The sequence below is a fragment of the Taeniopygia guttata genome, chromosome 3 (genome assembly GCF_048771995.1).
Source record: "Taeniopygia guttata chromosome 3, bTaeGut7.mat, whole genome shotgun sequence".
In the NCBI taxonomy this organism is placed as follows: Eukaryota; Metazoa; Chordata; class Aves; order Passeriformes; family Estrildidae; genus Taeniopygia; species Taeniopygia guttata.
In genome coordinates this window covers 30,447,378-30,475,132 of record NC_133027.1, presented here as the reverse complement: position 1 = coordinate 30,475,132, position 27,755 = coordinate 30,447,378, and the positions used below count along the sequence as shown (strand labels likewise).

General features: G+C 36.1%; 1 protein-coding gene across 9 annotated transcripts in view; it reads right to left on the bottom strand.

Annotated features, from left to right (window-relative positions):
- The window catches only part of COL19A1 (collagen type XIX alpha 1 chain), a 189,819-nt gene that overhangs the window by 80,469 nt on the left and 81,595 nt on the right, over positions 1 to 27,755 (bottom strand). For 8 of the 9 annotated variants that reach the window (XM_072926515.1, XM_072926516.1, XM_072926510.1 and 5 more), the window contains 3 exons: positions 19,277 to 19,330; positions 12,213 to 12,266; positions 11,493 to 11,528 (listed from right to left, as the gene is read on the bottom strand). In XM_072926515.1, the coding sequence (XP_072782616.1) occupies positions 11,493 to 11,528; positions 12,213 to 12,266; positions 19,277 to 19,330 (144 nt within the window). The remainder of the gene's footprint in view (positions 1 to 11,492; positions 11,529 to 12,212; positions 12,267 to 19,276; positions 19,331 to 27,755) is intronic. The other variant, XM_072926517.1, reaches the window with a different exon arrangement.

Sequence of the window (27,755 nt, the reverse complement as noted above, 5' to 3'; positions counted from 1 at the left end):
ATATATCCTTGACTTGTGAGCCTTCTGTCTGAATTTAGTGCAAGGATCTGCCTTTTTCAGTCAGAGACCAAATCACAGACCAGTTCTGATGCTTTGGGGCTTTAATTTTATACCTGATTATTGTACAGTATAATCATAAAGCCTTCAAATAACATCTCAGAACAACTTAAACAGTCATTCCCCCCACTTCCCCCTTTTTCCATGAGTCACCTTGGAACACAATTTAAAAAATTACTTTGAGGAAGCAATGCAATTTCCATTATAGCAACAAGAAATGAAATAATTTTCAATGTAATGAGCAAAGAATATGTAACAGTTCTGCATTGTATAATTAAAAAAAAAAGCCTTGCATGTTATATTGCATATTTTTAGAGATGTCACACAGTTACAGAACTTACATTTTGTTTATTTAAGAATTTGAAATATTAAAATTTTAAAATCTTTAAAATTACTCAGCCTCATGTATTGCTTCAGCATGAGTTGTATCTTTAGTCAAATTCAAACAGCTTACTTAAAATCAATTACACATATTTATTGATCCAATAAGGATCATCTGAGGCATCCTCAAAATCATGATGTTTTTAAAGTACGCAGATTTCTAGAAATGAATTTAAGAAGTTCATTTAGGATCTCTAATTCCCAATATAAACTTGAGAAAGTAAGTAGGCATTCCAAAGCTACTAGCTCATATATCTTCAAGTAAAGTTTTAAGTTCATTAGAATGTAGTCTGACTTCAATTTTAAAAAGAAGGGGACACTTCAAGAGCTTTTTCATTTCTACGATTTCTCCACTTTCAAATACTGAAGCTAAAAATATATTTCAGACAGTATTTCTTTATAGGATATTTCTCCTATCATTTCAGTTTATAATGTAAACAGGATAAGGTGTAGGATCTTTCACAAAACTGATACACAACCTTTCCATATTTCACCATAAGTTTATGGAACTAAAATATGCATGAGAATGTGTGTCCAAAAATAATATAATGGTAAGTTAATTACAGGGCAAGGTATGTAGCTTATACATATACAAACCCATAAAGCAGCACATCAATGTGATCTCTAAAACTTCTTTACTTTCTTATCTAGGTAGTGTGGATCTTGTTGTGTTCTGTCTAATTGTTCACAATATTCTAATTCTGTGAAGAAATTCTGAGAATTCAGGAAGAGATGGAATTTTGTTTTGTTAATTTTAGTGACAACTTTATGCAGGGGAATGAGATGAAAACCTGTAATGTCTGTTTTATGGAGAGGAAATACTTAGCCTCACATATCTGTATAATAAGGCTCCAAGGGGACAAGAATTACACAAGAATGTAACTGCACAATAGTGATAATTAATAGCCAACATTTTTATCCAAGGAGTACTTTTATTCTTTTTCTTCTCTTTACAATATTATTGTCAAGAAAAAGGAACCAGATAAGGAGATTTATCTTCAAGGAAAGGGAGGAGAGCTGTGTACAATTGGTAACTAGGCAGGGAGGACTCCCCTGTACAAGGAGCCACATCCTGATATTGAAACTGAGGTAAAAGTTCACACCAACCTCAGTGGGATCTTCCGTTCAAAAATTGATAGGACAACAGAGGCCATGTTAACTAACACAGCTCTAAAACTGTAGTAACTTGGCCAAAGTAATGACATAGCAATGCTATCTTTGCTCAACATTCACTGAAAGAGATCATGGAAAAATAACTGCAGAAGAAACCTGTGGGAGAAATGAAAAAAAAAGAAACCTTCTACAGTGAATTCTGTCTAAACGGAGAAATAAAACATCTGCCATTGAACTTCTATAGAACTTGGCAATGAATAGAAATACATGTTTGTAATATCTAGTTAGGTTGCATTCCTATTTAATTTCTGGAGATCTTCCTTTGGAGATCAAAGATCAGATTTGGCTCCCTTCGGCCATGGATAGCACAGTTGGTCAGAGGAGCCCACCACCACAGATAAAGGGATGGAATATAGACTGAATATACATACCTATATCTATCTATCTATCTATCTATCTATCTATCTATCTATCTATCTATCTATCTATCTATCTATTATCCATCTATCCACTCATTCATCCAGCCATCCAGCCATCCATCCAGCCATCCATCTCTCTATCAGTGGTATATGGGATATGCTGTGGTTTGTGTTCAAAACATTCACGTCAGAAGGCAATCTATTCTACAAGTACAAACTCCCAGGTAAACAACAGCCAAAGCCATTAAGATCATAATACCACATAATGGTTTCTCAGAGTTGTAACCAATCTGAACTTGAATGTTTTCAGAGATGGAGCACCACCAACTCTATGGGCAATCTGTTCCAGTGTTTCATCACCCTCATTGTAAAAAACCTTCTTCTTATATCTAATCTAAATTGACCCTCCTTCAGTTTAATACCTCCTTCAGTTTTATCCCTTGTCCTGTCTCAACAGGCTTAGCTAAAGTCTGTCCTCACTTTTCTTATGGGTGTCCTTCAAGTATTGCAAGGCAATTGAAATCATTCACTATGTGTCAGTGTCACTCTGATACATTTGAACTGGCAAAAGCATGGCTCTGGGGATGAGCAGAACAATGTCTAGGAACAGCACAAGGCACTGTGAGGTAGAAAACCAGCCTATTTGTGTGACATCAGGCTGGCAGGAAAATATGATGCATCCTTTGAGGTGACTTAACACTCATTGGATTTTCCTGACTTTGCCAGGCCACCTTTGAGGCTGAAAGGTGGCAGCTCTCTACCTACTTCTTGGAACAGTGAATTAAAACAACATACACAGTCTATAAAGCTTGTTCCTGTCATGGACCAAGCAAGCTCCTTGGAGCAATGTACCTGAAGGAGCTTGAGGAACATGAAGTGCAATTGTCTCAAACATTACCATGTAGCTTGGGGAAAATAAAAGCCAGTAAAACGGAGACATTCTTAGGTGCAACTGCAACTTAGAAAATCTAGCACAATGAGTGAGGGTGGCTATGAAGTGAGATGATACACGGTGCACTGGTAGGCACAAGAGGGTTGTACAAAATCTTGTAAATGAAGAGCAGAAACTTGTGAATCCCTTTATAAGAGGTAAATAATAAAGGGAAGGTTTGACAAGGGAAAATATTCTGGTTTGAATATAGAACAGAAAAAGGAACCACACTGTGAAAAACATGCAGACAAATATTTAAATGAAATACCATCAAAACTTAGTCTAAGTTGATAGAAACTAGGAAAAAACAACAAGTTCAACAAGTTTAAAAAATGCTGCAATAGAATAAGTGAGTTTTTAAAAGAATTTGTATTGAATAAACATTTTAGTACTTTAACAGCCAGTATTTTTTGAAAGTATCAGAAGATAAAAACTAATAAAATTATTTAACCTGAGACAGTAGAAGAAAAATATGTTAGGAAGTTACAGAAAAATCAGTGATCAGTTCTGCCAGTTAAGCTCTTTTAAGTTTCAAAAGCTGTTAATTTGAAGTGTATGAGTGTGGTACTATCAGAAGCCACTTACTGTAGAAGGGCTGTCATGTGAATCTGCAGGTAGAAAAGCATTTTTAAATACCTGATACATCACAATAAGCATCTGCAGAGACATGGTGGAGGCATTGTTCATAAATGTAATAACTCAGAGAAAGTGCCTAAGAACATACTCTCAAAAAACCGAAGTTTTTATCGTGACCCCATGGTGAAAAAAATAATGTAAAAAAAAAAAAAAGGAAAAAACCCAGCTAAAGTGAAATAGTGAGGTTACTTAAAGCTGTTATTCATGTTACTTCTCACAGAAGATTATGGTTGATGTCAAGAGAGCAAAATATTAGACAAATACATATATTTTCAGGATTCTGAAAGTTGCTTCAAAACATAGCTGATAGTTTTTGAGGTAGAAGGGTAGACAGCTGCCCTATGTACTTGTAGGTAGCGTTGCTGGAATACATTCTGAGCTGGAATACATTTCATTCTCAACAAAAATTAAATATAATACAAATGTTAACAATAATAATGGAAGTCTAATTAAAGCACAAAATTTATTTCATTTATAGACTGGTTTGTCTGCTCTATACACAAACTACTTTCACCCACTACTTTCACTATTTTCCTCACTATGAATACCAGCAAACACATGACCTCAACTTTTACAGAATAAATGCTATTAGACAGGGAGAAAATGTATGTAATTTAGTGAGATGAGTTAAACAAAGACAGAGAAAAAGTCTAAATTAGGTATGCAGAAATGCCTTGTGATAATTTAAGAATAGGTAAATTTTTAATCATTTTAATATGGAAGCTTTTAGAATTATAAAATTTGCTACTTCAAAAAGACTCAGCTGTAACATACATGATTTTGCCAAGCAATTTCAAAACATTATGTTGATAAACAGAAAGGTATAGTTCCACTGATACAACATCACCACCGAAATATGTAAAAAAGAAGACTGCCACGCAGTTCCTATTGCATGTGATTGATGTAGTTCTTTAAAACACAGTCCTTGTTCAGGATAAAAAAAAAAGCTGTCACATTATTGAACTACATTTTAAATTATCCCTCTGTAAACTCCACAAGCAGAGCATCACAGAGTCATGGTAATCAGGAGTCAGGTAGAAAGTGACCACAGATTTCCAAATTCCTGACATAACACAATGAGTGGTCACAGAAGAACTGCAGCATGACTGACTCAAGGAACACTCTCCAGCCACCCAAACACTGCCTGCGGGATGGATGGTACTGCTGTGGCTGCACTAGTGTAAGAGTGGCGCAGCATCCCAGACAGGATGCAACAAGATGCAGTTCAATAGGTCTTAAAGGGATCCACTTAATCTGGAGGTGTTTGTAGAGAATAAGTTTTACTGTGCAGGTGACTGTGATCCTTCTACCCTATTTTGAGAATATTCTCCTCTTTGGCCTTTACATATTGAGTGTAAATGAATGACTTCCTCTCAGGTAAAAACAGACTATTACACTCAGCAAGCAAAGGAACTGAAATATTAATAACTTCCCTCCAGTCAAGATGCCCAGAGTGTTGGTTTCTCAGGTATCTTCAAGGCAGTTTATGTGATGCTGTCCTACCTTGAACACCAAACAGGAGGGTGAGGAAGGGGGAAATCTTAAAATACAATTACCATAGTTTCCTCTTCTTGTCCAAAAGATTGTTCACCACCCACACGGAAGCCTGCAGAGTTTGCAGACATGCCTCACTGTTACAAATATGTTACAATGGGAAAAATGGCACAGGAAAATCACAGAAGGATTACTAATTTCCTGTTGTATTACCATTTATGAGGGAAATTAGACGAACTCTATCTTAAGCATTTCCAAACATGACCTGATCTCAGTGACATCGTTACAGAAGTATCTTGAGACAGCAAGTGAAAGATTTGTACGCCTGCTCGGGGTCTTAAAGTTACTGCAGTGACCATACTGTTCTGCTGTTACACCACTTTTCTTTCTAAACTGCTTTCAATCCATTTTCTTCTAGAGAAAAGGAGACAGCATTTAGCAGAAGTATTTCAGTCTGCCAGAAAACATGACAAGCTACATTTTCTTGATCATTTATTACTGGAGCAAACAGAAAATATATTCCTCACTGATGTCATTATTCTTTGGGTTTGGCCATTTCTTTAGCTCTCTCTGTTGACTAACCTTGAAATGTACTTTCCTTCAGAGACAATAATTTGAAAGGGAAATTGGAAGGGTAATTTCACACAAGTTTACATTCATGAACCTAGTACTTTTAATAAACATAAGTTTATTTGCTAAGCAAAAAAGTATAATCAAAATCCCGAGGAGTAAATCAAAATTATTAATTACATTGATGTGTACTGCATATGGGACAATTTTCAAATCATTATTTTAATGAAGGACATAGAAATCACATTCATGCCAATTTATCAGGGTAAAAAACAAACTAAAAGTAAGGTTAAGGCTTCAATCTTCACTTGTGCCTTTACTATCAGTATTACTGCATAAAGAAGATAAAAACTGCACTGTAACTGCTAAATCATCTTCTATTTCAACAAAGGGATAATCTTAATAGAAATTCCTCCCATAATTAAAAAATGCTTTTTGAAGAAGAGAATATTTGTAAGTAACATAGTGGAACTTAAGTGATCACTATATTTAATGAAAAACAACTGAACAGTTTAGTATTTTCAGGAAATTAATACACCTGCATTAAAAAAGCTCAGATAGATAAAATTCAGATTTTCCTTAAAGTATATGTGTGAAAATAAGAGATTTAGAATGAAAATTCAATTTACATTCTATACTTTCTTTAGTTAAATAGGATTACTTTTCTTCATGTCATTACGTGGAAAGAAAGAGAAGGTAACATTATCTGAGTTGCTTACTACTGGAGAATGTGTGTCCAGTTTTTTAGTTTCAGATGAATAACTGAGGAGAAAGCTGTGCAATCTGTAGCTGATGTTTGTTTAGGAAGGGGAGAGCCAAAAGTTACAGTGAAGCTTGCCCAGACCTGAATCTGCAACTTCCTCCCACAGCCGCCTCCACACGGCACTTGTGCACCGGCTTCCTTCGGATCGGTTTAACCAGACCTAGGAGCCAACATTCCAAATATCTGTTTAGTAAGCAAGTCCTGGGGACTTCTGTCTGTGACTGACTTAAGCCTTCTCTTCTGAGTAAACACTTGGTGCCATCTGGGTGACTATTTTATAACTCCTGAAAGGGATAGGTTCGCAGGAACGTATGGACGGACGCTCATTTTCCCCAGGAACTAAAAGCAGCGTATCGAGTGTCGAGAGGAATAGTTATCATATATTTTACAAGAGATGGCTGTGCTACCTTCCCTCACCTGTCACTCTTCTGACACAGCACGCACAGGCTTAAGCTGGGAATACTAGATCAGGCAAGCTATGGAGCCAGCTGTGACCCTGCAGAACACAGTCCCCAGCTTCTGCCTCTAAATCCCACATCTTGGCAAAACCACACTACAGAGCAATACAATCCCTCCTTTTTACTCTCTCAAGGTTCATCAGCTACAGTACAATTTATCAGGGAACTTAAGCCTTAAACATCTCCCATATTGCTTCATAAAGTGCATGTAATACAGGAGAAAAGTTCAAAATATAATCACAGCATTTATTCATAAGACACCTGAAAGGTACTAAAGGAAAGAGACATCTACTACTTACAGAGCAATTCAGAATATAGCAGAGAAACGAGAGACAGTATAAAAAAAGGCTGAGAATCAGTCATGATTTTGGACTACTCCCATAAAACTACCACCACAAATGAGAAGAAAAATACATACATATATCTGGACTTGGGGAGTGTTAACTGATTCATAGAAACACAGGAAAACTTTACATCCTTAATAAAAGGACTCAAATATACACATATATATGTCAAATTTACAATAAAATGTATTTGCATGAATAATGCCCGAGTCAAACAAATATACTTAGAACTATTGAAATTGCTAATTTCAGTAGGGTTCTATGTAAATCCTATAAAATTTATCACATATTTCTTCTTACAGATTAGCATATTTTGCATTACAATGCTGTTTCTTTTCTCTAATTTTTCATGTATGATTGATGAAATTGTATTAACAAGACTTATGTATGTACCTTAAATAAATGCACAAAACCACATGGGATTCTAATCCCATCTCTTTCTGAGTTCTCTGCTATTGCTACAAGTAAGAAGTTTTGTTAAATGCTAATACTGTTAGGATTACAGTGTGAAATTTTCTCTTAACTCACATCAGACAGGAAGATCCAGAGCTCTAATTTATTTTTCAGATGCACTTTCTGAGCTATAAAATTTCAATTTCAAACTCATAAAATAATTTTTGCATCTTAAAAAGTAGTGCTGTTGTTTTGCCTGTTTTGCAGTTTAGCATATGCTCATCTACCTAATAGGTTGCTACAGCTGTTGGGTATTTATGAATTCTGCCACACATACTGCCTTGAAGTTTCCCTCATTCCATACAATAATGGCTATGTCTGTCAGTTGGACACTTAAAAATATCTTTTTCCCTCCAAGTACCAATCCCTTCATTTTCTTCTGTATTTTCTCATGTTCCTATGTTGCTCATACTTCTGAGCTGTGTGGGATTTCCTACTCATAAGGGTTGCACAAACACTTTTAGACACGGAGTCACTGACATATTTTTAGACTTTTGCAGTTGCCAGTAGCACAGACAAAAAAAAAAAAAAAAACAACAAAAAAACCCCCAAACCCCCAAGAATTTCTACTGCATGCTGTTACATACTTGTATAGATTACCTACAGGCAATTCTCCCTGGACCAACCAGCTGCTGCAGTGAAGCAATCTCAGTCTTTTACAGCCTTCACCCTCCCTGTGCTAAGGATGGAAGCATGGTACAGATCTGTGTATGGGGAGAACATTCTGACCCCGAACAACACTACTGATGGTCTACTTTATACAGAAATAAGAATATATGATAGACCTCATTCAGCTTACTCCACTGATGTATGATATCTATGGAAACACACAGGAATGGAAAATTGCACAAGGCAGTAGAGCTCTGTATGATGCCATCATTTACCACCTGTGTGCAATTGCACTGGGGCAGAAGGTTGATGACCCAGGCCCAGTTGTCTAAAACCAGAGCAAAACCTGGTCCTTTTTAATATTCCCTTCCTTACTGCCCAAAAGTCATACTTGGGACTTAGTTCTAACAGTGTGTGATCATTTTCAGTTCTCTTCTCTCCCTGCCCCCAGCATAATTCATTTGTCTTTTAGATAAAAATAAATAATTTTCACACTAAGAAAAAAATAACAATTACTAGAAGCAGAGGATAAATTTATGACATTATGCCTTCATCCCACATGAATGGAACATTTTAAAACTTTAACAGAACTCATAAATGAAACACATCATATTTTGGCTAAAACAGCATGAATGGTTCTGACATAGTAAGTTCTCATTAAGTGACATATGAACTGTGATATTATCTGACCTACTGTTTATTCACAGCATGATATGACATCTTCCTTTCATGATTATATATCGTAAGAATCACAGCCACACAGAAGTCACACAAATAAAACTACTCTGAGAACAGAATTTTCCCTTAGCCACCATCACTCATGTAATTAATCTTTTAGCTCTTGCCAAGAGAAACACACAACGATTTACAGTGGCCAAGAGAGAAAGCCTTCCTGCTGAGCCACGTATTCCCACTCTGCTGTAGTCTGTCTTCAAACTGCTAAACCCATTCACACTCACTCTTGTCTACGTCAGTTACTAACATCCCTCTGAAGACTGTGTCTGCTTTCCTAAAAGTTAAATATTTTCTTTCAAAAAGTGTAAAGGTGACCATCAGTAAATGTACCAACACAGACACCTTGTTGTGCTGGAATTAATGAACTGAAACATTTCCAAAGCATTCTGTAATCAAAGAAATGCAATTCTTTGACATCCATTTTGTGAAACTGGATCAATTCAGGTACAGAAAGGAGTAAGTTCAGTCAATCTGGAAGCAGTGTGCCCTGGCAGCCAGGAGGGACAAAACTGTCCTGGGGATCATCAGGCACAGCATTACCAGCTGGGCAACGAAGGGGATTGTCCTGCTCTGTACCTTGAATATTTTGTGCATTTTTGGGCACCGCAATATAAGAAAGATGTTCCTAGAGAGTGTCCAAATGAGGGCCACGAGGAGAAAAAAGGGCCTTGCAGGGAAGAGCAGCTGAGGTCACTTGGTCTGTTCAGCCTGGAAGAAACTGAGGAGAAACCTCACTGCAGTTACAACTTCCAAATGAGGGGAAGAGGAGGGACCGGCACTGATCTCCTCATTCTGGTGATAAGTGACAGGACCCAAGGGAATGGCCTGAAGCTGTGTCAGGGGAGGTTTAGTTTGGGTATCAGAAAAAGATTCTTCACCCAGAGGGTGGTTGAGCACTAGAACAGGCTCCACAGGGAAGTGGTGACAGCACCAATCTGATAAAGTTCAAGAAGCATTTAGACAATGCTCTCAGGCATGTGGTGTGACTCCTGGGGATGGTCCTGTGCAGGGCAGGGAGTTGGACTTGACAATCCCTTCCAACCTGTGGGTCCCTTCCAGCTCAGCATATTCTCTGATTTTTGATATCATACTACTGACCTCTGAGTATGATTCTTAGGAAAGCTAAGTGTCCACAACTTAAGACAAGGAACACATTAAAAAAAAAAAGAGACTTAACATATCCAGGTACTTCTATCAGAACAGATGTACTAATTTTTAAATAATTTACATAAAAATTTCTCAAAAAGACTGTCCTATGGTCTTAGAACACACACAAAATAGATATACTCAGGTTTTTTTCCTGTCTTATCTTCAGACATGTCTGATTCCTATTCCTATGATCCCTTCAAGTCCTGTAAGAATCTATCTAAATCAAGACATACTCCAATGCATCTACTACAGTAAAATTGCAGGTTACTAATAATATTTTAATTAAATATTAACTCTTCCAACACACAGTTTGCATACTCAAGAACTAAAGGAGATAAAGAGACCTGTTTATCTCCAGAAAGATATGAGCTGCAGCAAAGAGTCACTGATCTTGGGACAAAACACTTACTTCTTCCCACGAAATATAGATACAGGATATTATAATCCATAATCCGAAAAACAAGTAGTCTGAAACATGGCAACTTATTTTTGACACCTTAAGAGTAGAATTTATCTTTATGTTATGGGTCTTCAATGTTTGTAGTTCTAATTGAGATCCTGTTGCTACAGCGTTGGAAAGTAAGGGAGGGAAAACACAGTGTATAATCATTTATGCTATGAATAACAGTTGTTTTGAAGTTTATTTAGGATTATATGGGTAATATGAATAGTATAGATGTGGCTCATAATACTGAGTCTGGGAGAAGAGCTATTGATGTTGTGAAAGTACAGCCTGGAATTTGTAAGATTTTCTATCTTTTTTTTTCTTTTTACTTTTTGCCACACTCTTTTGCACCATTTTGAATTGTTTTTTGCCCAAATAGACTGTTCTGAATGGAAGGGCTTTTCATCTCAGTTCATGAGCAAAACCACTAGAATTTATAGACTTCATACAGGATTTATTACTTTTATGAAGTAAACAAGGCATGCTCTGGAGTGTTTTCTTCAGGATTTGTACATGCTTGGGCCCTGGATTGCAAGGAAATTAGGAATATTTTCCACCATCCATACAGTAGTATCTTGTCAGAATACAATACCCTAAAAGCATTGAGCATTTTTGCAAGCTTTTACTGAAAAATGCTTTTCTCTAAAATAACAAGGGAATTCTTTCACTTGAACAAGTCTGTACTATTTATACCTGTAATAAACAAGATAATATCCTTGTCAGAATTTGGGAGGAGCAAGATGTTTCAAACCTGCTTATTTTTTTATTTTAATAGAATTCCCTTCACAAGTCATATAGAAAATGCAGAGGCACTATGAAGAAAGGGACTTGACTTTTAGATTTATTAGTGGGAGTATTCACATTGCAAATTAGTGAAAAACATGCAGCATTTCTTAGAGATTTTCTTTTGGCTGTTTTTCTTTACATGTACTCACACTTAAGGTGGCTGGTCCTGGAGGTCCTGCATCTCCCTAGTTAAAACAGGAGAGGAGGTAAATCAACAATCTCTTTAGTTATACATATTTAACCTCTAGATCTTTTAGAGAATATGCAGCACTGCAGAAGTGATTTCAGTGCAATCATCAAGCATGTTGATTATGGAAATATGTGAATAAAGTGATATTCTTCTCCAGCAATGGCAGAGATATACACAGTTTACCACAGGTTAAAGGGAAAAGAAAGCACCAGGCCTCTGCATAAATGAATCACAGCTTTAAAAAGCAATCCTTCAAAACACATTTCCATATGTCAAGTTACAAGCTGCAGCTTACATGCACAAGGTGGCTGCTGAAGGCAGTGTGACAGCTCACATATGTAAAGAAATCTGACTGTGTGAATATTCACAGAATTAGGTCATCGAGGTACAAATCACATCTGAAACCTTCAGGTTTAGTTCATGGGAGCAAATTAGTGCACACAGAGAGCAATTCAGAACACCAACTTCAGTCTCCTGCTCAGAACTCCTTTTAAAATTCATTGTGATGGTGTCTTTTGCATTACAGTTAGCCTGTACTTTAAGCTGTAACTTTAACCCTTATGTTGCACAAATGGCAGCAGTGGGTGCTTGCCACACACAGTTATTGCAACGTGTTCAAAACTGAAGAATATCATGCACACTCACATATACATACAACTTAATAGATTTAAAAAGGTACCTTTTCTCCTTTTGGACCATCTGCACCAGGACTACCAGGGTCACCTTTTAGTCCCTGGGCAAAAAGAGAAATGCATATTTATTGTCATCTGTGAAAAATTCTGGGACAAAATCCTGTAGCACTGTGAAGCAGTATACACTCAACAAATAGACCTTAAAATTATATCATGTTATTAGTGCTATCTCAAAATTCTTTATTTTCATTATTTTGTGAACAGACACATATATATCAAAGACCACAAAGACTATCAAAGACCATAATTAAACATACGAGGCCATCTACTTTATTGTGCCCCATTATGGTAAGTAGTAAGTAGAAATGCAAAGTTCTTTTGCAGTTTTGCATGGCCAAAGAAGATAAAATAGAATATTAGAGAGAGTGCTAGTACATTCACTTGAACTCCGCTAAAATTGGAAAAGAGGAAGAGGTCTTCAGAGAACTGCAGATTTTATGTTTCAAGTAGGAATGCTGAACTGATGAGCTCCAGGAAGGTACAGCTCAGAGCTGCTGCACACCTTCCAACACTCATTTTCACCAGTATTCACAAAGGCAGTTAGAGAAATAATCTATTTCCTTCATACCTCCTTCTTTAGTTCTGCCTTCAACAGGACAAGCAGCTAGTACTGCCTACACTTTGCATGCACAGCCATTTCACACTCGCAGGATCAGAGTAGTTTGGGTTGGAAGGGACCTCTCAAGATCACCTTGTTCAACCTGCCCTGCAGCAAACAGGGACATTGCCAACTGGATCAGGTTGCTCAGAGCCTATCCAACCCATTCATTAATCTTTCCAGGGATGGGATATCTACAGCGTCTCTGAGAAACCTTTTCCAGTGTTCACTCTTTTCATTATAAAGGGTTTCCTACTTACGCCTAATCTGAATCGACCCTTTACAATATCTCTTATACAACTCTTCCACTAAGAAGTTCTCACCAGAAGCACACAAAAAATCCCCATAAAATATCTATAGTACCCAGCACACAATCTTTGTTGTCTTCTCCTTGCTACAAAACAAATGGAAAAATGAGTGGTTTCAAAATATGCCCAGCAAATTCAAGCCATTCTACAGCAATAAATGAACTTAATTATCATGCTGGACCAACCTACCAGGAATTAATTTTTATTTAAGTCAAGAGATTTGTCTTGTGCCTTCCCTCTGACTACTGCTTCAGTGACACGAGAGACTGTGTATATTGAAAGTCAGAGACACCTCTACAAGTTAAAAGATTTTACTTAAAAATGAAATGGCAACAATGGAGGCAATATAAGACCCAATCATAATCATAATAAGATGCTCCACAAGCAGACCACCATCTTTATTATTCTGGAGGTTAAATAGATCAAGGGTAGAAAAAAATTCATTTACATCTGAACTAGGGCTTACAAACTAAAGTTCTTCCCAACTCCCTTTTTTGTCCCTGCAAACTCTCTCCTCAGTTTGCAATTATTAGGAAGATAGAGACAACTGGCACGAAAATGGTGACTAACATCTGTGCCTTGGTGGGTACAGAAACATGAAATCAATGAGTGTTCTAAATACTGCGTATTTGTGCAACTTCACTTCCTGCTAAAATTACATTAATTCACCATCTGGAAGGAACATCATTTAGAACTATATGAGCATTTAAGTACCCACTTTGGATTAAATTTGTGGTTGTTGTAAATACCCCTGATTTAGCTTTGATTTGTTCTTTATTAGGCTTGCCAAATATGTAATAGTTAAATCAGAAGTAGCTTTGCTGTTTGAACTTAAAAAATGTAATAGGCAGATGGATTCAAAAACCAAGCCAAAAAATTGCTTTCTTTTTACAATCTGCATATTTATGACATAGCTTTAATATTGCCTCCATTTGTTACATTTTACTTTCAGCCTCCTTCTTAAAGACTGCATAAAACACAACCAATCCATATTCTTAAAGCCATTTTAGGGATTTTTCAGGTATGCGAACTGTATGGATTTGGTTCAAAATCAATACTAGCAAATCAGCTGTGGAACAATAGTTACGAGTTTAGGAATTAGCTCTTAGGCTGTATGTTTACAGAAGATAAAATATAAGGCTAAAAAAATGTGCAACTCACAGATGGTGACATATATCTGTGTGTCTCTACTGAATAGAAAATGCAACTGCAGATGAAAGATGCTGAGCCTGAGCTACGCACTTTCAAACTACAAACCTTATTTTTTCCTAATTGCTGTGTTTAAAGCTTTTAGTAGTGTTTCTGCAAGGGCACCTCAGTGAGGTGTGCAGTCTGAGAGCTACTGCAGAGATGATGGCCATAGCAACTGACCTCAAATAAAAAGGACAAGGGGAAACTACATGCTTTACAGGAAACCTTATAGTGTTTGAAGGAGGATTTTAAAGGGCACAATGTTACAGACCCATTATAAGTATTGCCTACACTTTATTTATGTATTTAAAAATATTATAATCTTAGTAAATTTCAGACATAGCGAATGCTTGCAAAATGCACATCTGGGAATGCACCATGCCTATCCTTCCCTACAGTGACCTTTGTGAAGCTGCTGAGAGGTTTAGCTGCTGGCTCACTGTCTCTGAAATGCCATAAGAAGAAAGAATTCCTGTGCCAAGTCAAATCTGCAGTCCCTTTTAGCACAGTACAGTAGGGTATCCTGTCTCTGGCAGAGACCAGAACAGGATGCTTCAGTAAAATTAATGTGGTTATCTAAACAGATACAATTTGGTTGATTTTAGACCAAGCCTTAAGTTAGAAAAGCTCATTTTCTGCAGTGCTTTAGGAAAACAAGGTCAGCTCTGAAAACAAACAAATTTCTATTGATCTAAGGAGTATTTTCAAGTTTTGCCAGAAATTCAGGTACAGATTAGAAATTTTAGCAGCTCTTATAACAGAGGGTAAATTAATTTGGTATTGAATTCTATCCCTGTCTAATTCTAGCTTTTTGGGACCAATATATTAATATTCATTTATGAATTCATGAACAGTCTTCAGCTGAAGCATTTTCTCCTCTAAAAGGACTATAGCTTGGTCTGTTTATAGGTCATGATAAATTTACATTATGGCTCCTCTATGGAAACCAAAATGTAAAGTAAGCATTAGAATATGTATATACAAGACCAGTTCAAAGCTAACAAGATAACAACATTGGAAACAGCAAAAATGAGAAATGTTCTATATACATACCTAAAGTAAGACTGATAACTTTAATGCAATTTACAACCAACAGAGAAATTACTGAAACAAGTATATCACAAATATCAGTAAGGGTGTGAATTGGGGTCAATGAGGGAAAGATTAAACTAGAGGCAGTGTTTTTGTTTGGAGGAGATGACAACGGTACTTCTGATGGAATGAATGAAAAACAGATAAAACAGGTAAAATGTACCACCAGCTGACACCAGGTACTCATCTCAATGAAAAATGGCAAAGATAGCTGGACCCAAACCAGAATACTCCAGCAGCTCCTTGCAGGAGCCAAATGTTGCCTACAGGAATTGCATCTATTTGCACAGCATAAACTGTGCTGCACACATGACAATGAAAAATGCAGTCAGACTGCAATCATGTATTCAGGAGAACAGGTTTTCAACTCTAAAAGATACATTTTTGGGAAAATGTAATTTGTTATTTGCAATCCCGTGGCCTTCATTAGAGTAATCTAGTTCAATGTATATTATCTAATATACTGGAAATACATACACAACCCAACACTCCAACAATGTGCAACCCCATTATTACAGATCAGATCAATTATCTCTACTGAGTAACAGAGCTTGGGAATACTCTAACCACTAAGAGCAGTACTACATTTCCTTCACCAAGAAACCTTAAAATCTAAGTCAACAATAGCTTCAAAGTCAGTTGTACAATGCCAACCTGGATATGCTGGGATAAATTTTCTAATTTAGAAAAGTTTTTTCATAGCTCCAAACAATATAATTTTTTCAGTTTACCTCTCAGGTACTTTTAAATGCTGACACTGCTGTTTTCTCATTAATGGAACTCCAAAACTTCCAACTGGTATATTACTAGAATTCACTCGACTCTTAGTATTGCAATGCTAACACTAAGAGAGTTCAAGATTAGACAGGTTGGTCCTGAGGGTGTGAAGATAAACAACTATTGCTATTATAACAAGATGTAGGATCCCTTTAAAAATTATCATACTTCTGAATACCTTTTCCCACAAGCAACAAAATAAAAAGGTCTCTTATGTTTTCCATCTTTCCTTTGAAAACCTGGGATTCTTTTATTGCTTACTGAACTTAAGAGGTCCATCCTTTGACACCAGGAGTGTAAAGAATAAAATATTATGTAGGAAAGTTTTAGAAAAGTCACTTATGGCATTACTTCCCCCAGTAAGAGAAATAAAAATAACCAGTTAAACACTTGGTTTAATATACATCCTAGATTTTAATTTCAGATTTGTTTTACATTTTTTTTCCCACTTACAAGAAAGACACTATTCCTCCACCAGCTATGTATGACACATGCTGACAGATAAAGTAAAACTTGCTGTTTTGACTTACTTTTGCCGAAGGATTTAATTTATGTCAGAAAATAGTAATTGGCAGTATCCCATGGCATTCATTCCTACCTGCACCAGTGATCAAGAAAACAACATGACTCAAAAAAAGTCTAAAAGTTTCAGTGGTAAAGATCTTCTTTTCACTTCAGATCAACAGGCAGACATATGGATATAACAGAGAACATATTCCACAGATAGTTTCATGGATATATATATATATATATATATATATATATATATATATATATATATATATAAATTTTGTCCTTATTCTGCACAGACTATGAGTGTTTTTATGATTTTTTTCAGATAGTGTGTCTATGAAGCTCCATTTGTTACAGTGATACAAATGACAGCATTATTATTACAGAATCACAGAATCTTTAAGTTTGGAAAAGACTTCCAAAATCATTGAGTCCAACCTTTTACTGATAACCACCTTGTCCACTAGACCAGACAACTCATAACTCCTCAGTTACAAAAGCAAACAGGTCTCACACCCAACTGTAAAACAAAATATCCAAAAGAATGGTGAAGGGAAACAACAAAACAACATCTAAAAAAAATTTACAGGATTTTAGTCATAGCAATATGGCACCTGAGTTTTATGTCAAGTGGCTAAAAGAGTCTCAAGGGATGAAAGAGATACTATTCAAGCAAACTGACTGTTCAACCTATAAAAGCAAATACCATGCTTAGAGACATGGGCATGTACTACAGGAGGGCTATATTAGTAATATATTAAGTTATTTATAACTACTCCTTAGGAAACTAAAAACAATGGCAACCACAGTAGTAGTATTTGTAGCAAGTATTCATGTTGTCAGATGTATTTTGAATAATGTCCCAGGCTGGAACACGGCATTGTAGAACTTGGCTCAGATTACTGGAGAGATAAACTGGGAGATGTGCGAAACATTTAGACATATTCACAGTTCCCGCCTCGAAACCTGGTTCCCAATGAGAGTAACTGAGCCAGTAAGCATGGGTGAGAGAAGAAGAAATTAAAACTTTCTAGGTATATCATCACTACAGTCTAGTCTCCAAACCAGGTCTGGCTTCCCCTCTGTCATGCTACTTCTTTCTAGCAAGAACTTTCTGTACAGCTAAGAAAACACAAGTTAGCAACAGCAAGCAAAAGTTTTCTGTGACACCTACTTTTATGATTTTGATTAAAATACACTCAAATATGTTTCTACCATTTGTTCAAGAAAAAATGTTCAGTCAATATCTTATAGTTCTTGTGAGGATGGAAACCCTCACTCCCCCAGGCAGAGACAAGACCTGCCAGAAGGCAATGCCACCAGCTTTAAGTGTTTTCAGGCTGTTTTTATACAGCAGTGCAGATTACACCAGTGTAAGTAGATTAACTTGATTATTGCAGAAATATCAGATGTTACATTTCTGCTTGCAGAGCAAGCAAGAGAGACCCTGATAGAAACTAGGAGTCAATGATACACAGTCCTGTAAATGTAAGGACTGATAACTCCATACAAAGTGATAATTGAGTTCAAAGCATTTTATCTAAGTGTTGCAAAAAGGAATTATATATGGTTTCAAACAATACAATGTTATACTGCCATATGCAGTTTAACTTCCATTTTAATGTTTTAATGACAGTTCCCTTAATAATCATCTACCATTTACTGACACATTGTGACAGTTCAGTAAATGTTTAAAAATATAAGTGTTCAGTATTTTTCACTTTCATAGTGCCACTATGGTAAGTATGTCCTAGAGTTAATCAGATACTTGGTATACCTTACTCTTCCTAAAAGGTTGATGGAACAAGATCTCATGTAGTAAAGAAGATCATGTAAGACCAATACAGAAATGTCACCAGAGCTATGGAAAGAAACACAGATGTGTTTTTTCCATGCTGTCAGCATACATGTATGTATGAGGGCTCATGCGGTTCACCTTTACAGACAGACAGGCTACAAGAGAATACCTCTACAAATACCTAAATGTAGTTTCAACTTAGTACATAGTGCATGTACTCACATGAAGGACATCCACTATTACTTAAAAATAGCCTGATTTACCCAGAATTGAATTATAATTGCCTAAAACAGGAAAAATATTTTTTTGGTTACAGTGTGCATAGAAAGACAGGTAATGTAAAAAGCGTCATAATTTCGTAGCCTGTGTTACTGCATTTTCAGTAGCCCCAGCTAGACTGCCATAATATATTCGTGTTAAATGCTGACCTTTTTATTCTTTCAGAAAAGATGTTTTAAAAAGTATTACTGAATGTTTTTTCCAAGTCCTGTAACTGGATTTTAGTCCTAATGTCAGTCATTCCCCATCTGGGAGATGCTCTCTGCCTTCAACAGCAATACTGTGCAATTGGAGAGCCAAGAGTATCCAGCATTAAACCTAACCCCCATCAAGGTCAAGAGTGAGGAGGACAAGAAGAGGATATAAAGCAAACTTTATCTCCAGGCATACCCAGTTTCTAAAACCATCACTCTGCTTACATAAAGTCTGAATTGCATTTCTTAACCACCCATCCAGAAGTTTGTAACTTGACTCTTTCATTATTGTTCCATTTACCTCTGTTCCAGGAAAGCCTTCTGGTCCTGGTTCTCCTTTATCTCCTTTTTCACCCTAAAAGAATTAATATTTATTTTATTATTTATACTCATGGCAAATACTAACCCACAATGCTTTTAACAGCAAAAATATTTTATCATTCTGGTCTGTTCTACATGTGCATTTCTGAATTCACAAGCAAAACTATTTCTTACATTCCAACAGAAATTGTTTCCAAATAACTGTCCCTGAAAAATGTCTAGCACTCTGATAGGTATAGTTCTCTGTACTTCATTGTGTCATTGAACATCCATAAAGACCCAGCACAGAAGAACATTCTTGTTTCTCATAGTGTTTCAAAAATATTGTAGTGAAACAGAAATTTACACCAGGGAACAGTTTAGTTTTTGAAAATCATAATCTTAATATTGCATTATTTTTTTTTTTATTCTGAGATTCAGTTTTGTCATCAGATGCTTAAAGTAAGTGTTTATTTACATAGTCCTCAGTATTATCATTTGTCTTTGACCCATAATGGTATATGGTTCACTATTTGCATTTGAAAAGTGGAAAAAACGTCTATTCTTAAAATTCTTACAAGTCTGAATATGAACAACATTATTAGTCAAAAGAAAAAAAATGGCAGGAAGTTTCCTCCAGAATTGACTATAGCTGGTTTCTGAGTTTGCTCATGAAACACTGACTACAAAACACAATAATCTGTGTAGAATACATGAAACAATTCAGTTCCATATTAACTCTAACAACCATGTTATTCTAGTTAAGACATGTTTTATCAAAGCGAATAAAATACACCTGCTAAAGAAGCATAATTTAAGAGAAAATACCTTCCAGAAGCAACATGCTTGAAGAGCTCCATAATTGAATCTCTGTCCCTCAAATTAAGTTTGTCAAATCAATATATGTGGCCATAAAGTAACATACTTCCCATACTAGTGCAAGGACTGGCTTAATTAGAGTCCAGGCTTTCACATAAACCAAAGAAAACAAAGGGTTCTTCACCGAATTTCCATTATCTCAAGGGGACTACATTTGTTTGAGCAGAGCCTATTCATTATATCGGCATCATCTTCATAATTCTGTTAGGTAAATGGCACTGAGCTGAGATTATTCAGCTAACTGCACTTGTGACACAGCTCTGATTCAGAGCTACTTCTCCTGTGGCAATGACAGAGGGCATTTCATCTAATAATCAGTTTTGCAAAATGAGTGCATGAGCTTTATTGAACAACTGAAGCCTACTAAGAAATTAGCAGCAGCAAACTGCGAATTTAATAATCCCACTCCCAAAATGGCTTTGCTGCTTCACTTTTTCCATTTTAATACATCTTGTTGGTTAGAACCTTAATGCTACACGTTAGCTTGAACCATACAGTTAGGGTTTTTCCTCAAGTATTCCTTTTCTTACTGGCCAAAAAAAAACCCTCCACCAGATAAATCTGGTGGAGGTTTACTGCAAAGTTCAAATGACACCAAATAGCTATAGGAATTTAACACTTATTATTTTAGTGTATTAAAGCTATAGAGTCCTCTTTGTTCTATGGATTAAGACACTGGTTGAGAAAGTAATTTTCTTTCACTGTCAGTTTAAAAAAATAACCCAGTTGAAATCCCAGGTGTACTGTTCTTTTTAAATAGCTCACTTAAACTTTTAGAACTGCAAAAATGACATTTTACTTTTCATCACTGTGACATACTGAACATTTAATACTGCTTTCAGAATATTTCAACTAGAATCACTTACACTGCTGCAATCTTGCAACAGCTATAAAGGTAAATTCATATATTTGACATAATATTTCCTTATCTGAAAATATTTCTAGAAGATTTACAAATCATTCCAATTTATGGAGCAGGTTTTCTTTTTCTTTTTTTTTTTTTTTTTTCCCTATGGCTTGTGTATCTGCTTTCATACTTTAAGAAATATGATGCAAATATGTACAGATTTCCTTCAGAAGTAGTAGCATCCTGTAAATGCCTTGATGTATAGGTGGAGACCTAAGGTAAAAGTATCTTGTCATAATTTTTTATGCAATATCTACTTTGCCATAAAAAGCTAAACAGAGAACCTAAATAAAAGATGCCTGTCCCCTCAGCCTCACTTATCATTTGCCTGGCTGTGAGATGAGCAGTACATGTTGTGAACGTGCCTTTTCATCTCCAGCAGGCAGACAGTAACTTCAAAATGCCACCAGGCAGCTCTAGCACATACAAGAGTGGCTGGTGAGTGCAGGGAAGAAAGAAACCCCCCATTCCTTATGATTTACACAATATTTGGATATAAGATGTTTCTCAGTTTCTTTGACAAAATGATAAAAAACACCCCCTGTTAATGAGCCTTGGACCTCTTCAGAGCTTCTGGCTTTCGGCCAGGCGTGCAACTTTACATGAACATACCAATTTTTTAATGGAGTACACAATTTGTACTTGCCAAGCCTATCATATGGAATGTCCATACGATGTTCTCTGTGAAGCCAGAACTCAAACCAAACAGGGGTCCAATTTTTACAATTTATTCTCACAAGAACTGAGCCAAGTCATATTCATTTCTGTCTTTATGAAGCACACTATACTGCATAATTAACAGCTTCAAGTCTAGCCAATTTGCAGAGTCGCTGAAGTACTCTGCAGTGTAGAGGAGGCTGTTAATAATCAACATTATGACTTTGTACCTTATAGAATAACAAAAAGAGAGAAAAATGCATTAATGTCACTTTATTTGAAGTGCTCCTGCCTGCTTATATTACATTCAGATGAGACAATTAAAGACTATTTATTGCAAAAATAGGATGACAAAACTCTGAAAGCGTAAAGCCTTTTTTATTAGTTAACTAAAACTAACCCGAGGTAACACTGAATTATTTGTATTTCTTCGGGTGAATTCTGCATTCCATTACCCTGATGGAACAATCTGATGGGGTTGCTCCAGAACAACTGCTGGGAGGGGCTCAGTCTGCTGTGTGTAATAGTGGATGCACTGAATTCAGTGATAGCATTCTTTATTTAGGGCCAGGGGTACATCCACAGCCTCTGCAGAATAAGAGTACCAGCCTCCAACTCACTTGTCTGCTTTAAGATTGCCTCATTTTCCTTGCACACTATTCCCCTCATGCTAGAACGACAAAGTAATATATTTGGAAATACAATACATCAAGACCTAAAAATTGAACTAAAAAGATAAAGAGTGTTCTGCAACACTGCCCTGTTAATAATACAAATAAGGAATTCCTGGTATCAGTTTTTGGAAGAATTTTAAAGTGCCATTGTTAAGTAACACTTGCTGAATTACTCTCCAAAGTACACAAGCTATATAATACCACTAAATCAGTGTGGACACCTTACAATTCTAAGCCTCTGAAACTCCACGATTTTACATACATATCTTTAAGACAGTTATGACTTGTAATTTTTTAATACTTTTTCTCCTGTTATTTACAGCTCTGGCTAAGCAGAATGTTCTACATTAATTTTATTTTCTTGTGACCACTTTTCCATAGCTTCTTTTAAACTGATCTCAGCTCATAATAATGCTTGTTGATTTTTCTTGAGTAAGTTATGTACATCTACAGTTAAAAGAAATCCAACCTTTGTTTCTTTCTGATAGATGTCTGAAGAGCTGGGGTTATGAAGAGCTCCACCCCAATAATATTCTTACTGCTCAACCTTCTACAGAATATGGGATAAATCTTCCACAAAATATGGGACAGTATGCTTTAGGAAAGTGGCAATACACAGGGTGAAGCACCTCAGGACTGCTGAGAGATTGTACCATTTAAAAGGACTGGAAAGCAAAGCAAACAAATGATTTTAACTCAGTCCAGACTGGGAGGTACTATGCAAGGAAATATAAGAGTGACACATGAAGCTCATTTCCAAACAGGCTGTAACCCTGTAGCACATGGGAGTATTTCCTAAGCAGGATCAGAAGGGGACAGCATAATATATTGCAGAAATACACTTCTATTATGGAAAACAAAAATCAACAGAGATGGTCAAGAAAGATGTCACCTTGAAGCCTGTGTCTTCCCAAATCCATATATTTAGGATTCTCAGACAAACCAATAAATCAGGTGATCCCAAAGATTTATAGAAATCAGACAGCTCAGTAGGCACACTTATCAAGAAACAATGACTAAAAATCAGCTGATTCCAAACTGTGCATTTGCTGTCTTGTGAAAGAGTCTTAAAAAGTGCTGTGCCTGAACATACTGGATACCATGTCAGGAGAAAGATCTTTCCATCCTGCTTTTTTTACATAGACTGAGCAACACTGAAAATATTCACAATGGCTAATTACTGTTTGGTGTCACATGTCACACTCCTAAGTAAGCTCTAAGCATTTCTATCCAGAGAGGCCACATAAAGGCAAATTACCACCTCAACTAAAGGCAAAACCATTTGGCACAGAACAATCTGAATCCAGGCCAGCCCAAGGCTCCAAAGCTCCACCAATGAACTGCCTCATTCTGTCAGCAGGAATAAGGCAGCCATCAATTTTTATTCTTTGTAGAAAAACCTTAAAATGCAAAATGAAAATGCAAATGCAAAATGGAAAAGCAAAATATATAAAGGCATTTTTAAAAGGCTAAACTCCATTCTCCATTTGTCAAATGCAAGGTCAAAAAACCCCAACTATTCTAGATTACTTGCCACTGATGAGAAAAGTGAAAAATAACAGCTAGTTCAGGGCTCCATATTTTTCTGCTCTTCAAACTAGAATGACAGAAAGTGTGAAAAATAGTTAGAAGGAAAGAGTGAACATAGGACATGCTGATGGATCTCAAATATGGCAAAAATGTTATAAGTGGGACATCAAGGTGTGGAATTTGTGTTAAAAAGGCAGAGAAGTACTGTAATGATCTCAGATAAGAATGAATTTGCCTTAACTGTAGATTTTGCTTGAGAATGCTCTAAGCAGACTTAGATGCTCCACTGTATGTGTCTTCCTGTGGATGAGGCAGATATAACCCTGAACACAATTTCAGGATAACATTTCCTCCCCACTCCTCCAGGGTTCTGCTATGATCACTCTCTCTTAAAAAATGTGTCAAAGTCACATGTCAAAATAGTTTTAACTTTTTTTAGGATGATGTCCTTGCTGAGTAAAGATTACAGTGTTTGCAGGTACCTGTCTTAAGGAGTCAAAACTCTCTCATTTAACAATGTCTCCTTTTATCATGAAGATGTTGAAAGACAGACAAACATTAATACAAATGCCAACAATATACAGAATAACAATATGACAGATGTTTGCTCTGTCCATGTGCCATTATTGCCAAGCACAATGATTGAATGAGTTCAGAGACAAAGAACAGCAAAATAAAAATTAAACCAAATAACACAGGTAAAACAGGAGTACACTGATAAACATATTCTGAAGAGTTAGCAATCTCTTTGGATTGAAGGACTGTATCCATATTCATTCAGGTAGCTTAGCCATACATTCCTTTCTCCTGCATTCTTTATGAAAGTTCAACTCGCCCATGGCAGCATCCACAAACACTGATTTCTAAAACAGTCTATTAATTCCATGGCACCCTGACAGGTAATAAAGTGTCCTCAGTCATAGTCCTATTAAAAACTCTTATAATATAAGCTATAGAACTATGATTGAGAACCAAGTCTTAAATAATGTCCGATTCATTATTTCACATCTAGAAAATGCCACAGCAAGGCTACCAGTAATGCCTCATTGAAAACACAGGTGAAGATTCCTATGATCTCTTAATGTGTTCCTCACTGAATCTCTTCTTGGTTATTATCTTCAGTGTAACCCTATCCTGTGGAAATCTAAGATATTGCCTAACATTCCCTAGTGCTGACCAGAGCCATTAAAGATCATTAATGAAATGAATACTCTAAAATGGATTCTGATGTACTGTGATAAGTGGAAAAGATAAGATACACAGAACACCTTTTATCTAAGAGATTTGTTAAGGTAAAAGAAACATAGACACAAATTGATCCTTCTGAGTAATAGATATTAGCCAGCATAAGAAGAAAAATACTGAGATTTTTGCTAACTCTTCCTTGCTACAATATATGCAAATCTAATCACAATTTCACATTTAGTTTGTTTTTCAATAGTAAACGTCCAAACATAAATAATGTCCTAATCATGCTTAAGATGCTCCCACTACTTTTCTTTCTGCCACATGAAATTTAGACTGTATTTTGCAAACTTTGCTTTGTATTTTATCTTGCTATGGTTCATACTGTCATTTATTTTTTCTTTTCCTTTAAACCTTTCAATGTCAACGAGACAAATACTAACAAAATCAACAACCAAAACTCCATTCTTTATGGTAATTATTTGATTATCTATTCCCAGACCTAACTTGATAGAAAAGTTCTTAACCCAATATTAAAGCTTTATTCATAGAAATAAGAAAAATAGTACAACCTAAAGCATGAGCTATCTGAAAGCAGACTTTCAGTTTGCTAGATAATATGTATTCTTAACATTCACTTGAATATATTAATTCACTCTTCAGCAAGTATCATCAGTCTAGCAAAATGTGTTTATAAGGAGGAGTCACAAAGCTTTTTCATGGTGATCTTCATGTTAAAATCCTACTTTGTATTTCTGTGCAAAAACTTTAGTGGGTATAAACAGTAATCTAACTCCCCAGAAAGACCCTGAATATGTTTTAAAAACTAAAAAAACCCCATGGATATCCTATTCTTTACTCACTCCATCTGGCTGAATTCTACAATAAATTCTACACACAGAATACCATTTCAGTTTAAAAACTGGTGCACTGCGTACAATTTATTGTGCTATACCTTTCCTCATAATCCAAAAGCAAAAGGCTTTCCAAACGAAAAAGACTCCTGAATTCAGTCAGACAACTCATACATGCATCGTTCCATGTAGAGGCCATAAAGGGAATACTCATGGTCCGGTTTTTCTCTCCTTCTACAGCGTCTCTGGCTAATCTCATTGCAAAAATAAAATAAACAATAATTTCTGTGAGTCATCAGTTACGTCCAGACTTGAATCCTCGCCAAGAGCATGTCTTAACTTTCCAGTACCTCATATCTAATCTATGTTTAAATTGTTTTAAATATTTCTTTCAACATTTTTTACTTGAGGAAGCTTCCTCTTTTTGTGACTGTAAAAAACACTGATTCTGTTGTTCAGCAAGAACTGGAATTATCTTTAGTGAGTCTCTCAGATACAATCCACATCCACACCACAGGAAAAATGTTTTTTATCCCTCTACACAGCATCCACTTTGATCCAGGCTATTTTCACAAATACTCTCTCATCCTGCTCTCACCTACTCATTAGGGTTGTCATAGTTAAAACTCCAGTCATCATTTATTTTCTCCTTTGATGGTTCTCAGGCACACATACTTAAATATCAGGATATCTGAGTGTAAAACTCAGTGCACAGTTTGGCACTGCAAGGCTTACACAAGGTCATACCATTTATTTTCATACAATAACCACAACCTTCAACTAAATTTTCCTCTACTGTTTTTTCCTCTATCTACACAATAGATTTAGCATCATTTTTTGTATTATCAATTGTTGAATTAGCCAGTCAGGTCTGGTTGTTCTACAGGTATCCATCTTCTGTCTTAAATCTTACATTTTAGTTATAATAACCCTTAGATTAAATAAATAGTCCACTCTGTTTTTGTACATTGCCTAACACAAGGGAATCATAATACATGTCTCAGCTTGCACAAATCCCTGAGCTATTACAGTTTTTTTCTTACATCGTTCAAGAAGAAAACTAATAGCTGAATTTGGCTCTGTTTCCCCTCACTGATCTTCCCAGTAATGTTAACCTTAAATATCTTGTGTATCTATCAATAGATTAAAACCTCAAAAAGAAAAAACTGTCTCATTTAATGAGCAGACGATTTTTCCATTTCTTAAGTAAATACTAGAAATGGATTTGACTCGCAGCTACAATTGTTTAAAATTCTATCTGCCTTTTAGTGGGGAGGTTTCTGTTTATACCGGGTTGGTGTTAGTATTGAATGAAGATTTTTCCGTAGGAGGAATAAACTAGTTTCTTTTCAGGGCTTGTCTCCTAAGGCAACCAAAAGCCAATCTGTTCTTGACATCAGTTGACAAATAGTATTGCTTTCACAGAATGTAGTATTTTTTAGACACACATGCTTTCATGGTTTTGGCAGGGCATTGCTATTGTTATTGATACTTGAAAAGATGTTCTGCAGATGGTTAAAGCCACATCGAGTGTTTGCACAGGCTGATGGACTGCTTTGTCTTTTCTGCAAAGGCTGCACCTCTAGCTTTATTTGTGTCACGTGACAACCAGAATAATAGCCTTTTCTGTAGCTGTGGCTATTAACCATCTCCATCAGGACTACACTGACGGCAGTATCAGTAATCTCTATTTTCTTAGACTACAGTAAGTAGTTTATTAAGATCATAGAAATCCATACTTTATACCAGGAAACTGGTGTTTCAATAGAGCTCTCACAAACCCTGATACAGTTA